This window comes from Meriones unguiculatus, chromosome 4 (genome assembly GCF_030254825.1).
Source record: "Meriones unguiculatus strain TT.TT164.6M chromosome 4, Bangor_MerUng_6.1, whole genome shotgun sequence".
NCBI classification, from domain to species: domain Eukaryota; kingdom Metazoa; phylum Chordata; class Mammalia; order Rodentia; family Muridae; genus Meriones; species Meriones unguiculatus.
In genome coordinates this window covers 86,248,342-86,262,724 of record NC_083352.1, presented here as the reverse complement: position 1 = coordinate 86,262,724, position 14,383 = coordinate 86,248,342, and the positions used below count along the sequence as shown (strand labels likewise).

The window sequence follows — 14,383 nt, the reverse complement described above, 5'->3', positions numbered from 1 at the left end:
GTCTTAGGGTAAACAAAGGTTTTAGTGGTGGATGGGGAATAAAATATTTGCATTAAAGTCTTACAAGGTGGGGAGATACAAAGATTTGAATTCTTTGTACTAAACACTGGAGTTTTGGTGTTTGATAGAAAAGACTCGTGTTTGCTCTTTCTTACACTGCTCACTGGCCTTGAGGCCTGTCCGACATGGGGCGTGTGCTACCTGGGAAGTGTGCTAAGGGCAGTGTGCAGTTTGCAAGGCCTGGCTGCTAGATATCCCCAACTCGGCTTCTGATCCCAGCTGGGTGGCCTCAACACAGTAGTGACCTGGCTGTGCTCTCACTGTCCTTCAAATGCAGATGGCACGTCCCTCTCTGAGTCAAATCGCTCAGTGCTGGGCCAAGTGTATAGTCAGCTGCGGGTGACAGTGGGTCCCCGTGAGGCCCAGGGGGTTCTGTCCCTTGAAGCCACCCACAGCCACAGCTGTGGACACACATTGTGGACCTGCCCAGGTGTTTGCTCCCGTTGAGCCAGGCACCTTGCCGACCAGGTCACTTACAACCAGATAGATGGAGGTGGGTTCTTATTCAGTCAACCTGAGATTTCGCCTAGTGTGTCTGATGGAGGCTGTGATGTGGCAGTGAGGAGGAGAGCAAGGGGCCACCTCTGTGTTTATCTGTAACTGATAGGAAGTGACGTAGCCAGGAGAACCACATTTGCCGGCTGGTTTGACTCTGTTTAACACAGAGTGGCCCCATCATCAAGCCCCAGGTGCCAGGCACTGCCATTGTTTCTTTAAGATTGCTGGCTGTCACAGATAAACCTGAATAGTGGACCGCTGGTCCAGAGAGCGCAGGGCAGAGCCACCCTGGTGTTTTCGCTTTTAGAAGAGAAACAAAAGCAATGGTTATTTACTGTGATTTATGAGCCTTTGAAAGAAAGGGCTTTTCTCTGTGGGAAGTGTCCATTAGACGGGCACTTCATAGAACAGGGCTGCAGAGGAGCGGGGCGGGCTGTCAGTCATTTTAAATGTCTTTTTTAAAAGCCATGCTCTCCCTGGTCTCAGGCTTGGCTTCCCCTGCCAGGTGGGTGCGCTTCAATGTCATTAGCCTCAGCAAATTGTTCAGCTTAATGACATCCTACCTCCTTGCTTGGCAGAAAAAGTTTGAGTCATCATTAAACGGAGAACCAGTGTTCCTGTTTGTTCTGTGGTTCTGGGTCACCCACATCTGGTGGCTTCTGTTGGCTGTGGGCTGAGGCAGGGAAGGCCTCAACTAACAGCTTGGGTTAGTTGTGTTTCTTCTGGGTCAGATATTTACACATGGCTGCCGGGGAGCCCCAGGGGAGCCCCAGGAGGTAATAAATGAGGGTGACAGATATTTGCTTGTGGTGACTTTGGGCCAGTTGTCCTCCCTTCCTCATGCTGCCCTTCTGCATCTGCCCCAGGGTGGGGAAGACGGGGCTGCTCATCAGGAGGTGAAGTGTGAATGAGGAAGTGGACTGTCCACACTGGTCCTGCGTCTGTGGATAGGTTCCCTGTGAGCTAGTCTTCCCAGCAGTGCAGAGGGGATCACCTGTGGGCGTGTGTGTGCGTGTGTATGTGTGGTGTCTCTAAAAGCCAGCCCTTGACCCAAGAAACTACAGCACCTAATCTTCATGTTCAGCAATTTCCCCTTTAGCCATCTTGAATTTGGGGAACCTACTCTCCCCTTCCTCAGGCACAGGGCTTCCCACTAAGCATCCCTGGATACCAGGCAAGCCAGTCCTCCAGGCTCTTACAGTAGATGTGGGATCCTGGGTCGTATCTAGCTGGGGCAGAATCAGCAGAGTTGTTTTGGTATTCTGGCATGCTCACTGTTGGTTTCCCATGTTCCTGCCTACAGCGTGTTCCTGGATGACTTCCTGGCAAGCGGGACAGGCGCGCAGGCGCCGCAGCTGGAGTTTGAACAGCTGCCCTTCAGCCACCCTCTGTTCATCATGTTCTCCTCGGGCACAACGGGGGCTCCCAAGTGCATGGTGCACTCTGCTGGGGTAGGTGTCTGGCCGAGGCTGGCCTCACAGTCATCAGGCTGGCCCCTCTGCAGAGTCCCCAGGGCATGCTTTTCTCTAAGCGAGATGCCTGCCGGAGACCTGGAGCAGGGCCAAGGCGACAGAGCACCCTGGGCAGTGGTGGCTGTGATAGGCTGGGGGTGCTTCGGAGCCAGCCACTGTGACACTGCAGGTTGTGGCCCCATAAGGGATGGTGAGCCCAGAGGGTGGGCTGCCGGCATTTTCTGAAGGCGAGCAGGAAAGAGGTCGGACTGTGCCAGCACATCAGGTTTGCAGGGGACTTCAGGGCAGTGTAGAGCATGCGTATGGAGTTGAACAGGGGCTGGGTGGCCTTTGAAACTTGTATGGAACTGCAGGTTGTGACCCAGAACACTGGAAACCCACTGGGTTATGCAAAGGTATATTTCACGGAGAGCTTCCTGTGCTGAGACCAGAGGCTCACACTAGGGACACCTGCTTTCTAGGGGTGGGAAGTGAAGACTGAGTGTTAGCAGTGTCGGCTTCTCCCACAGCCGAGAGCCTCGCCTGCTCAGTGGCCTCCTTCATTCGTCCTCAAGTGGCCTCTCATGAGATACCAGGCCTTAATCTGTTTTGTTTTTTCTATAACTGAATGCTTCAGACAAGGGAGGGTCTGGTGAGGGCTCATGGACCCCCATTGTTCCTGTCTGATGCATTTAGGGACAGATAGGAGGGAGGGGACATGTTTTCTCTCGCCTCACCCTGTCCTGGTAACTCCAACTAACTAAGCTTCTTGCCTGGTTTTGAGGGCCCGCACCCACATTTGTTATGTTACGTGAGACAAGGTCTGACTGTGTGGCCCAGACTGGCCTTGATCATGGCAGTCCTCTTGCCTCAGCCTCCTAAACACTGGGAATCCTGGCATGTGTTACTACTCATAGTGGAGAGCTCATTGACATGGAGAAGGTGAATACAGACCAGAGGAGAGTGTTGCCCGTTGTGTTGTGTCAGAGGTCATTTCTGGCTTGTTGTTCGGATTCCTATGTCCACTAGAAAGCAGTGTCACATTCCATCCTCTCACTTACCTAGAGCCAGGGCTGTGGCTCAGTGGCATGACGTCTGCCCAGTACATGTACACTGTTCCATCCCCAACACCGGAAGGAAAATGAAGCTCTTGTTTGAGACCCAGGGAGCCATGCTACTGTGTCACCTCCCCCAGGGAAGGCAGTCAGCATGCGTGTTTAACAATCAAAGGACAAGTGTGGGTGTGGAGCTGGAGGAGAAAGGTAGTGCCCCATTTGAGCTTAGAACCTGAGGGTGACAAGCAGGCCCATGTCTCCCTTAGGAAGACGCTCACAACGAAAAGCAGCTTAGAGGAGAAAAGGGCTTCTCCTGGCTTACAGGTCCCATCAGGGTGTGGAAGGCATGGCGACAGGAACATGAAGCCACTTAGTTGTTAGGAAGTAGAGAATAGGAAGTGAGGCCAGACTTCAAAACCTGAAAGACAGACCTATTTCTTCTGGGAAGGCTCCGGCTCTTAAAGGGTTCATAACTTCACAAACAGCGCCACCTGCTGGAGGCCATGTGTTCATGTATATGACCTCTAGTGCGGAGGTCCCCCTTCGATTGGCTTGTCCTTTGACTTCTCTTGAGTGTGAGTGTATGACATGAGTCTGGTGTGTGACATGTGGGGTCTTGTACCAGCCCCATGGCTTTTCTGTAGCCTGTGAGCCTCCCTGTGAACCTGGTGCTCTCGAACCTATGAGCCAGGGCCAGGTAGTGAGCCGATCATTCTAGCACCATCAAAGGGTGGCATCCCCAGCTTGTCCTCAGGATCAAATAGGGGACCCACAATAGAGACAGGAAAACCAAGGTCGAGGATAAGATGATGGGCAGTGGACACTCACTGTATCAGCCAGACTCAGCTCTGAGAAGGAAGGCCTGGCCCCCAGCCTCCAGCCAGTCTTTGGGGTTGCACATGTGCAAGGGAGGGGGTTTGCAGAGCCGCTCCGGGGAAGCAGGAGGAACCAGTGCAGGGCTGGGAGAGGAGGGCATTTTCTCGGTTGTGCCTTGTGGGTTTGGAGCCTGGGACTATACGGCCTACTAAATACTGAAACTAAAAGCAGAGAGTGGGTGGGAGGTGTCCCATGTGGTCCCCTCTGCCATGGTGTCCCTGAGCTCTGTGTTTAGCTGTCTTCTTCCAGGAGAAGTCCAAGTGTGGGGACATACATACTTTTGGCCCTTGAGCTTTCTCCTCCACCTCAGTGAAGTTAGTGTGGCCCTGATGGTGTCCCTGATGGGATGGGCAGCCGCTCGTAGGCAGGTGGGGTGGGCTGGGATTTCCCTGTTGAAGCTCAGGTGTCAGATGGCAGCGTGACACCGATGCTGGCCCTTGGAGCCAGGGAGCACTGCTCGGCTTCCCCAGGGGCGAGGGGAAGGCTGGTGTGTCTCTCTGATGTCCGCCCCTCCTCCTGCAGGGCACCCTCATCCAGCACCTGAAGGAGCACGCGCTACACGGCAACATGACAAGCAGCGACATTCTACTCTATTACACCACGGTGCGTCCCGCGGCCTCCTGCTGCCCCGCCTGGGCCTGCTGCATGGCCTAGAGCAGCGTAGGGCGCTGCCGCTAGCGCAGAGCTTGAGTTGGGAGTTGGCGTGTTTTCGTCCAGTCTGGAGAGGTCCCAGAAGGATCTAGCAGTGCATGGCCGAACTGGCTCATGTTTCTTTTCTCAGTGCCTAGGATTGAACCCAGGTCCTCAAGCATGCTAGGCAAGGGCTCTACCACTGAAGCACATCCCTAGTCCTTTCATTTTTGTCATCTTGAGGTAGCATCTACCTGAGTTGCCATGGGTATATGGAGTCTAACTCTGTAGCCCAGGCTAGCCTTGAACTCCTGACCTTTTGCCAAAGCCTCCCAAATCTTAGGATTACATGCATGAACCACCACTCCCTGCCTTCAGGGAGCTTCCTCACCAGCTATATGTCCCCATCTCCCAATATTGACCCTGGGGTCCTGGGTGACACTGAGATCCCCAGCAAGGTTGCCCAGGCTTTCCAGAGGGACGTGTTCCTTGTAGGCCCATGTAGGAGAGCTTGGTGCCCCTTATGTCCACCAGGTTGGAGAGTGCTGCTGGAACCTGTCTACCCTATTCCCTCCTTTTGTGTTTTGTTCTAGATCTTCCCAGATTTTCCCTATGTAGATGGAGGAGTCAGTGGACCCCCATTGTGTCATTTCCTTTGAAAACACATCTATTTGTTTGTTTCTTTTAGACTGGTTTCACAATGTAGTTAAGGCTGGATCCAAACTTGAAGTCCTTCAGCCTCTCCCTAGTGGTCCCAGTGCTAGGATTCCCTCTGCCTGCTTACCTGCTCCCCTTGTTTGCCGCAGGTTGGCTGGATGATGTGGAATTGGATGGTGTCAGCCCTGGCCACAGGAGCATCCTTGGTTCTGTATGATGGCTCCCCGCTGGTCCCGACACCCAATGTGTTGTGGGACCTTGTGGACAGGATAGGGTAGGTACGCTGGGTCCTGCTCAGCCACAGGATGACAAGCTATTGTTGTGGTTGGCTTGCTGGGGGAGGCTCAGCATCAGACAGAGCTAACATCCTCCTTCTGTTCTAGAGTGCTCTGTCTTTCTGCTTGAGAGGGTGTGGAGGGTGCTGGAGGCAGAAGGGATGAAGGGCAAGGCAGGTCCCACCCTCAGCACCTTTGCTTGTGGAGTGGGACGGGTCCTCAGGGTGGGAGGGAACCTTGTGAGGTCAAAGGAGTGGGGCTAGCTCTTGGCTTTTGTCCTAGTGGGGGGGAAGCCAGGACCTCATGTGTAAGATAAGCACTCTACCTCTGAGCTACAGCCTGCAGATGTCTGCCTTTCTCCTCTTTCCCTCCCTCCACTCCTCTTCTCCCTTCTTCCATTCCTTACTATTTTTGTTTCTGAATTCTTACTTAAATTACTCTTTAGTAGAAAGTACATGTGTTGAAGGAGTTCGGGTGATGTTTTGGTTGACCATGTACGGTGAAGGAGCAACTGCTGTCAATCAGCTGCTGTCACAGCCTGGCCTTGAGTGGTGCCTGTATTTTTCTGTGTGCACTGTAGAGCACAGGCCTTAGGACCCATGCAGCACTGTGAACAAGGTGTAGATTATTCCCAACCAAGGCTGTGAGGTTCCAGGGCTCTCGGATCAAGCAGGGCTGAGGGCATAGGTAGCTGTTTATAGGATGTCCCTGGGCTCAGGTGAACTGGAGAAGAAGGCTGGTGCATGCAGGAAGGCACGGATGTGGGCTGTGAGGCCAGTAGCTTATAGAAACTGAGCTTCCCACCAGCCTTGCTTAAAAGTCTTCTCAGGACAGCTTGGCCAGTTCTTAGTGGCTTCTTGGGGCAGGCCGAGTGGCCAGCTGTCTCTTGTAGTCTTCCTTGGGGAATCAGCTGTACCCTAGGTGCCTTGTGGCCTCTGAAGGGCTTGGTGCCTTCCTGTGGCTTAGCCCAGTTCTCTCCCCTTGGTGGACGTAGCGGGAGCTCTAAGGTGCAGAGGTCACGGTTAGGTAGGACATAACATTGGACATCTCCTGGTGGCTGGGGATTCTGAAAATGCCATCCATAGAGACCCCTAGACACCCTGTGCTGCCGGCACTTGGTGGATGGACCCTTTGCCAGTGATGAGGGCCCACAGTTCTGGTGCTGGCAGGCTGCTCTGCCATGCTCAGTCACCAGCTGGAACCAGCATGGTAGAAGCAGGAGCTACTAGTGGCTTTTATTTATTTAAACGTTTTAACACTTATTTCTTTTGCATGGAGCTATGGGCATGCCATGGTGTGCAAGAGGAGGTCAGAGGACAAGTTGTTGGAGTTGGTTTTTCTCCTTCTATCATGTGGGTCCTGGGGATGGAACTCAGGTTGTCAGGCTTGGTGGCAAGCTCCTTTACCCACTGAGCGGGCCCACCACCAGTGTTTTAAAATCTTGGCCTTTAGCATTTTATATAAAAACTGCCTGGCCAGGATGATCCTTTTAAAATCCTGACATGTTGGGGCTGGAGAGATGGCTAAGCCTTTAAGAGCATTGACTTTTCTTCCACAGGACCCCAGGTTCAATTCCCAGCATCCATACGGCAGCTCACAACTGTCTATAATTTCAAGATCTGACACCTCCACAGAGACATACTTGCAGGCAAAACATCATGGCATTAAAATAAAAAGAAATAAATTATTAAAAAAAATCCCAACATGTGACTCACAGAGTTAATGACGAGTCTGTTTCCTAGTGAGACTGTAGTTGGCCAAAGGTTAATTGTATCCCTTGGTAGCTGCTAGCCAGGCTTCAGGAAGATCCTCTGTGAGTGAGTGTGTGAGTGTGTGTGTGTTTGTGCGGGGTGAGTATTGTCAGGGAAGCTACCAGAAGGGAGGTGGAGAAGGAAGTGGGTGTCACTGGGGCTTTGCGCTCCGTGTAGCGTGTGGTACAAGTGTGTGAGAGTATGTATGTGAAGGCGCCCATGTGCACGAGATTACATACGCATGTGTGTGCACATGAGTGTGAACTGCAGCTGTGTGCATGCACACATGCGAAGCCATCATCCTCAGAGATGGATCTGTGGGCTGGCTCTATGCAGGGTGTACGCACTGGGTCTGTGCCCCAATAGTAAGACATGGTCTTGTCAGGAGCCACCTATGCTTTGGTGGGGCGCACCTCCCTATTGCCCAGCATGAAGGTGTTGGTCCCTAGGAGGGGGCTGCAGCCCTCAAGCCCCTGCTCAGCTGTCCGTGGCAGCGAGAAGCACAGGTGCAGGGGAATGGGCAGTAGTCAGGGTGGCCCCTCCCACCCAGTCCTGAGACTAAAGTGAGTTAAGTATGCTCACAGAAGTTGTGGGGCCAGCAAGATGTCTTAGTAGTTGCTAAGCACTCCAGGAGGCAAAGGCAGGTGGATTTCCATGAGTTTGAGGCTAGTCTGGTCTACAGAATGAGTTCAGGACAGCCAGGGCTACATAGAGAAACCCTGTCTTGAAGAACCAAAAAAAAAAAAGAAAGAAAAAGCTGTGGATAAAGTCATTTGTTGCACCCTGCCTGATAGTCTTGAGTTCAGTCCTCTGGGCCTACATGGTAAAAGGAGAGAACAAACTCCTGCAAGGTGACCTTTGACCTCTACATGTGTGCACTTTTCCTCACAACAAAATAAATAAATAAAAACATAATTAATAAGAGAAGAGCTGGGTGTTGTGGTGAATGCCTTTAATCGCAGCACTCAGGGAAGCCGAGGCAGGTGGAGCTCTGTGAGTTCGAGGCCAGTCTAGAATACAAAGCAATCCAGATTGGCTGAGGCTACACAGAGAAACCCTGTCCTGAGAAAGAAAGAAGGAAGGAGGGAAGGAAGAAAGAAAGGAAAGAAAGAAGGAGAGCCATTGTCTTGTAGTCAGAGGCGCTGGCCAGGATCAGCAGGCTGGCAGCATCCTTAGGACCTCGAGAGTTTTTCATCCATGTCCATAAACTAGGAAGGACCCTTTAGATTGTGGTATCAGCATAGCATCACCACCTCTACCTCCCAGGCCCAGATGAGACCCTCTAAGGGTGTTTTTATCTTACTGAGGTGACCCAGGGAGAGAAGATTCTGGTTAAAGATGGGGCCGGAGTTCTGCAGTCTCTATCTTGGGACATACGGCAGCCACCTGTGTGGCAGTAAGACAGCCCTGTATGGAGTCCTCACCGTGAGTGGCCATTCTTCCCCTGGAGGGAGTCGGCCACTTCTCAGTCATAGGTCTCTTGTTCCATGTGGATCTCTGCTGGACCTGGATGTCAGGCTGGTGATGGGCCAGAGCTGTCCGGGAGCTGAATGGGAGGCTCTGGCTGAATTCTGTTACTAAGGTAGGAAGCTTTGGGGACCTGAAGGTGTGCTCTCTCCCACCTGTGTCATAGTATCACCATCCTGGGAACGGGAGCCAAGTGGCTGTCAGTGCTGGAGGAGAAGGACATGAAGCCAGGTGAGCAGCCCCTCAGCCCATGTTCATCCTCTAGGAACTGACATCTGCTCTGGCTGTGTCCTGTGTGCATCAGTGGGCTTGGTCTCACCTCTGGTCGCTTCTTCCCCCAGTTGAAACTCACAACCTCCACACGCTCCACACCATCCTGTCCACTGGCTCACCACTGAAAGCCCAGAGCTACGAGTATGTGTACAGATGCATCAAGAGCAGCGTGCTCCTCGGCTCCATCTCAGGTAGGGCAAAGGCAGTGGCTGCAGGAGGGCCGGGGAAGTGGGAAGGGAAGTGGGAGGTGGCCCTTGGAAGCCGAGGTTTTGGGGGCATCTAGATAGCCAGTGTGAGGAGCAGGGTGTCTGTGTGGATTCCTCCCCTTCTCTGGACTCCCGGCTGGGAGTTCACAACCTCACGGTGCCCCAGCTCACTTTGCTGTGTGCCAGCGTGAGTGAGTCTCCACGTGCAGCTTGGTGGATGTGTCTGTGTGAGGTGTGTCTGGGGTGCATGTGTGCCTGGGGGGAGGCGTGTGGTGTGTGAGTGCCCTCTTAAGTCTTGGGCTATGACCAGCTGAGAGCATTTTCCCCGAGTCCTTAGGCAGGGAAGCTCAGAAGATTCACCAGGCACGGGGGACAGATGGAGAGCTGGGTCCAGCCTCTGTCTCTGCTGCCTCTCCCTGAAGGAAGCCCTCGCTGTCATGCACGGGTCTGAGGGAGGGCCAGTGCTTGTCCAGGCTCTGCGTCTTGCTGACAGGGAGCCCTGAAGGTTGCCTGTCCCCCAGGGCTACCTCTCCCTGAGGGTCGCCTGTCCTGTGCTGTTGCTCGCAGGTGGCACTGACATCATCTCCTGTTTCATGGGCCAGAACTCATCTATCCCTGTGTACAAGGGGGAGATCCAAGCGCGGAACCTTGGCATGGCCGTGGAAGCCTGGGACGAGGAAGGTGAGTGGCTCCCTGACCCTTCTGGGCTGGAAGGCGGGAAAAACACCTGAGCAGATGCTTCCCTTGCTGATGCTGCTTCTCCAGTGACCACTCTCCCGTGGGGAAGTGTCCTGATCACCTCTGATCCCGGGGTGGCGGTCGGGGCAGGCATGGTGCACATGAGGCTTAAGGAAGGGAATGTGTGCCAGACTGTGGTCATGAGTGTGCCAGGCTCAGTGTTCTCCCATATGCCAGGGAAGGCCATCTGGGGAGAGAGCGGTGAGCTGGTGTGCACCAAACCCATCCCCTGCCAGCCCACACACTTCTGGAACGATGAGAACGGCAACAAGTACAGGAAGGCTTACTTCTCCAAATTCCCAGGTAGGTGGGAGCCTGCTGGCGCCGCGCCGTGCCCGGCTGCGGCTTGGCATCTCTGCTCACACGGGTGCTCCTCCCGCCCCCCTAGCAGGTCTCTGTGTCTCATCAGTGTCAGCTTGACAACATTCCAAGATCTGTGACTGGCTTCAGTTCACCCTAACCCACCCCTGCCTGGAAAGCCTCCAGCCACCAGCACTGTGCTGAGAGCCACCTGGGCCACTGGGCAGAGGGCTGAGGCCTGCCTGCCCTCTGCTCAGGGCTTGTCTGCCTGTTCAGTGGAAGTGACAGTTGGAGGGACGGGTCTCTGGAGACAGTGGAGGGTGACTGATGCTGGTGTGGCAGGTTGACTTATGACACCTGTGCCACCTTTACTCAGTAACCCCTGCAGTTCTTGTCAGGCGCTGCTGTAGAGGACCGTTCTCTATGGCCTTGACTCCTGCCTTGAGGGGAAGAAGCAGCCTCACTTCGGGGACAGACTCTGCTTGTACCCTCAGTCTCCAAGGGCTTATTGGCTCTGTGTAAACTACATGTGTGCAATCGCATGTGCTGAGGTTACTGGCGTCTGCTACTACACCTGGCTCATGTAGTCCACTGCTTACCCTCCCTGGCCTCAGTGCTCAGCCACACACTGCCTGTTCCTAGAATTATGAACTCCGTGGCCAGCGTCCCCTCCCACTAGTTCCCGCCTCAGGCTTCTGTCCAGGTGCGCCCCAGCCCGTCCCTTTAGCGTGGCCCATCTGTGGTGCCTTTCTTCCAGGTGTCTGGGCACATGGTGACTACTGCAGGATCAACCCCAAGACAGGAGGCATTGTCATGCTGGGCCGGAGGTGAGATGTCCCCCTTCCTCCTGCCGTTCCTCCTGGAGACCTGGGGGACATGCCTGTTAAGTGGGTGAGGAGAGGGCAGCAGGTAGCAGTTGGGTCCTGGGGGAGGAGACTGCCAAGAGGGATGGGGCATTGCCACGTGCTTCAGCCATGTGCTTCTTGTCTCTGCAGTGATGGCACCCTCAACCCCAATGGAGTTCGCTTCGGCAGCTCAGAGATCTACAACATTGGTTCGTGCATCTCTCCTGCTCCTGTCCCTTGGGTCCAGGGTGCTCCCACAGGCACCAGGGTCCTGAGTTTTAAAGAGCTGGGGGGGGGGCATCCATGTAGCAGGCTCTCCATACACACATTCTCTCTTCCTGGCCACACTGTGGCACCTAAGGCCTCAAAATGGGTTAAGGTCACTTGGCTTTGGCCTTCCTTCAGGTTCTGTCCCCATAGCAAGCTCAGAACTTTGGTTAATATTAGCTCTGCCTTTTGGACAAGCATAGAGAGGCACAGAGAGTATGTGGAGACTTAAGGTCACGTAGCCCAATGCAAGACACCAGATGCACACCTGTGAGGGATGCTCAAAGCTTCTGGCCTAGGGGCTTAGTCCTGGGCCAGGCCCCAAAATCACCCTTCTTGGGAGGAGACCTCCTTTGCTATGCTGAGACCTGAGACCCAGGTAGTGCCAGATCTGAACTCAGTTCCTCCTGGGCCTGGTCCCTTTCTCCCTGTCAATGGCATCTTAGTACATGAGTATGATGTACGCCCTCATATGGGCATCCCCAGTCCAGGTGCAGCTGTAGCATTGCCCCGGTACCTGGAACCTTTCCTTTCTGACAGGGGCCATTAGCATGGTGGCCTGTGGAGAGCTTTGTGTGAGGCTGTTTCCTTTCTGCTTCCACAGTGGAAGCCTTCGATGAGGTGGAGGACAGCCTGTGTGTCCCCCAGTACAACAGAGATGGCGAGGAGCGGGTGGTCCTGTTTCTGAAGATGGCCTCTGGGCACACCTTCCAGCCAGACCTCGTGAAGCGCATCCGTGATGCCATCCGCCTTGGCCTGTCTGCTCGCCACGTGCCCAGCCTCATCCTGGAGACCCAAGGCATCCCAGTACGTTGTGTCTCACCTGGGCCTTCGAGAGCTTGGGTGGCTGCAGCTTGCTCTTGTCTCTATAAGTATATCACGTTGCCTAGCAACTGCCTTCTCCCTCATGACGGCATCTCCAGCAGCTCTGTGGGATGCCATATTGGGGCTGATGGCCTGGATATGCCCTGCAGACAGCTGTGAGAATGTGAACCCTGAAGGGATCTGCGGGTGTGTTGTGTTGAGGAAGGGGCCTGACGGCTCCCCATTCTGGTGCACTAACGTTTAGAGTTGGGAGTGGGGGCATGTGTTGTGTGTCAGTGCGTGCATGTGTAAGCAAGTGTGTGTATGAGCCTGTATGTGTGTGTGCTCCATGGCCTTCCCAGCCATCACCATGCTGTGTACTGCACCGGACACTGCAGTGGGCACACCAGGTGCCACAGGGCCCTTACCCAGAGTGACACCACATCTGCTCAGGTGCCACTCCCTCTGACAGACCTCTTTCTTCAGATGGGACAAGTCTGTTTTCACAACTGTTTCCCGTCTGAAGAAAGCACCAGCGTGTGGGTCCGGGCAGGGCGCAGCTTGGGGGTCGCCCACATGCTCACGTGCTTTTTGACATAGGCATGGGGTCACACGGTGGGTTCCATGGACAGTGCCAGCACAGCCTCTGATGTCCTTTCTCTCGGGGTCCCTCAGGTGTGTGGGGCACACGTCCGAGGCCGCTGCCTATCAGGTTTCATGGGTCCTCTTGGAAGAGAATGTGGGGAGAAGCCAGATGAGGCTATGCTGTGTGTCTCTGGTTTAAACAGTCCCTGCTGTGTTTTCTGCGCCTTTCCCACAGTACACACTCAACGGCAAGAAAGTGGAGGTGGCCGTGAAGGAGGTGATGGCCGGGAGGACCGTGGAGCACCGGGGGGCCTTCTCCAACCCTGAGACCCTGGACCTGTACCGGGACATCCCTGAGCTGCAGGACTTCTGAGCCAGTGGCTCTCATGCTGTCTGGCATGTGATGGGATCTCAGGACACTCTAGCGACAACAGCTGCTCCAGACGGCCCCGGACACTGTGCACGCTGCGGGCTTGGAAGCAGCACTCCCGTTCCCGAGTCGTTGGTGGGGACCAGGTCTCCCATGCTCCAGGGTGGGCCCTGGCCTTCGGAGACCAGAATGGCACATTGAGGCTTGTCTCAGCCCTGCTGCTGTAGGTTGGCACAAGCCTTGTGGATGTGGGGCTGGTGACATTTGGTGACAGCACACCGGAGAAGCGATGTGGTCACTGTTCCACCTCGCTCTATGAAGGTGAAGTTTTACATATACTCCCTGTCCTTAACTGGCCTGGCTCCCTCAGCTGTACTGTTCTCTCAAGCGCTGGCTGAAGCCAGGGCACCTGCCCAGCATGCCCGTCACCTCACAGCTGTCTGCTGGGACCCCTGCTCATGTATGTCTGCCACGGCCAGAACACCATTCTAGGGAATTGCGAGTGACACTCTAGCCAGCCAGGAGCTCTCTGCTGCGGCAGTCCCCTCTGCTGGCGAGTGTCCCGGACTGTCTCTGGGTTTTAACAGCACGGTGTTGGAATGGCTCAGGCGTTTTAATGTTAATTGCTCTGCTTTCCAGAGGCACTTGAATCCCTGGGTGGGACCCTGTGCCACCACTCAGGTGTGTGCCGGGCAGTGAGATCCTGGAGTCCTTCAGGGATGGAGCTGCCCGGCCTTGGAGGAAGAGGCCCCGTGCTCCCTCCTAATAATAGTCCCTGGGCTCTTTCTGTTGTGACTGTCCTCTCTACATTTGTAACTGGAGTCTCAGGCTTTGGTCGCCAGGACTCCATGGTGCTTCTCCTCTGGCGCATGGAGTATGTCACAAATCCTGGTGATTGTTTTTGTTTTTTTTTTTTTTTTGTATTTTTTTTTTTTTTTTAAACTGAGCACAATATAAAACCTTTTGAAAATATCCTGGGTTTTCAATCTATAAGGGAAAAGTGCTATGAAGAATTTTATGGAATAAATTTGTGCCATGCACACCTGTCCGTGTGTAGTATGCTTGTGTTTCTCTGATTTCCATGTGTGGTTGACCATACCAATGTCAGCTCACTGCTGCGCCATCAAGTTGTGTGGCCTAGCACAAGTTGTATAATGGTGTTTCCTGGGTTCCTGGTGTTCAGCTTTGTCCTAGTTTCTGTTAGGCCAGTGTCTTGGCCCTCCCCACACCCTGGGCCCCCTGCCACCTGGGGATGGCCAGGTATCTGGATTCTGC

At 54.2% G+C, this 14,383-nt stretch overlaps 1 protein-coding gene across 2 annotated transcripts in view; it reads left to right on the top strand.

Moving 5' to 3' along the window:
• The window catches only part of Aacs (acetoacetyl-CoA synthetase), a 39,236-nt gene extending 25,080 nt beyond the window's left edge, over positions 1–14,156 (top strand). Inside the window, exons 8-18 of one of the 2 annotated variants that reach the window (XM_021647238.2) lie at positions 1,862–2,009; positions 4,463–4,543; positions 5,377–5,501; positions 8,887–8,951; positions 9,062–9,184; positions 9,767–9,880; positions 10,115–10,240; positions 10,995–11,064; positions 11,233–11,291; positions 11,954–12,156; positions 12,974–14,156. In XM_021647238.2, the coding sequence (XP_021502913.1) occupies positions 1,862–2,009; positions 4,463–4,543; positions 5,377–5,501; positions 8,887–8,951; positions 9,062–9,184; positions 9,767–9,880; positions 10,115–10,240; positions 10,995–11,064; positions 11,233–11,291; positions 11,954–12,156; positions 12,974–13,111 (1,252 nt within the window). In that variant the 3' untranslated portion in view covers positions 13,112–14,156. The remainder of the gene's footprint in view (positions 1–1,861; positions 2,010–4,462; positions 4,544–5,376; positions 5,502–8,886; positions 8,952–9,061; positions 9,185–9,766; positions 9,881–10,114; positions 10,241–10,994; positions 11,065–11,232; positions 11,292–11,953; positions 12,157–12,973) is intronic. The other variant, XM_060382304.1, reaches the window with a different exon arrangement.
• Positions 14,157–14,383: the final 227 nt, after the last annotated feature.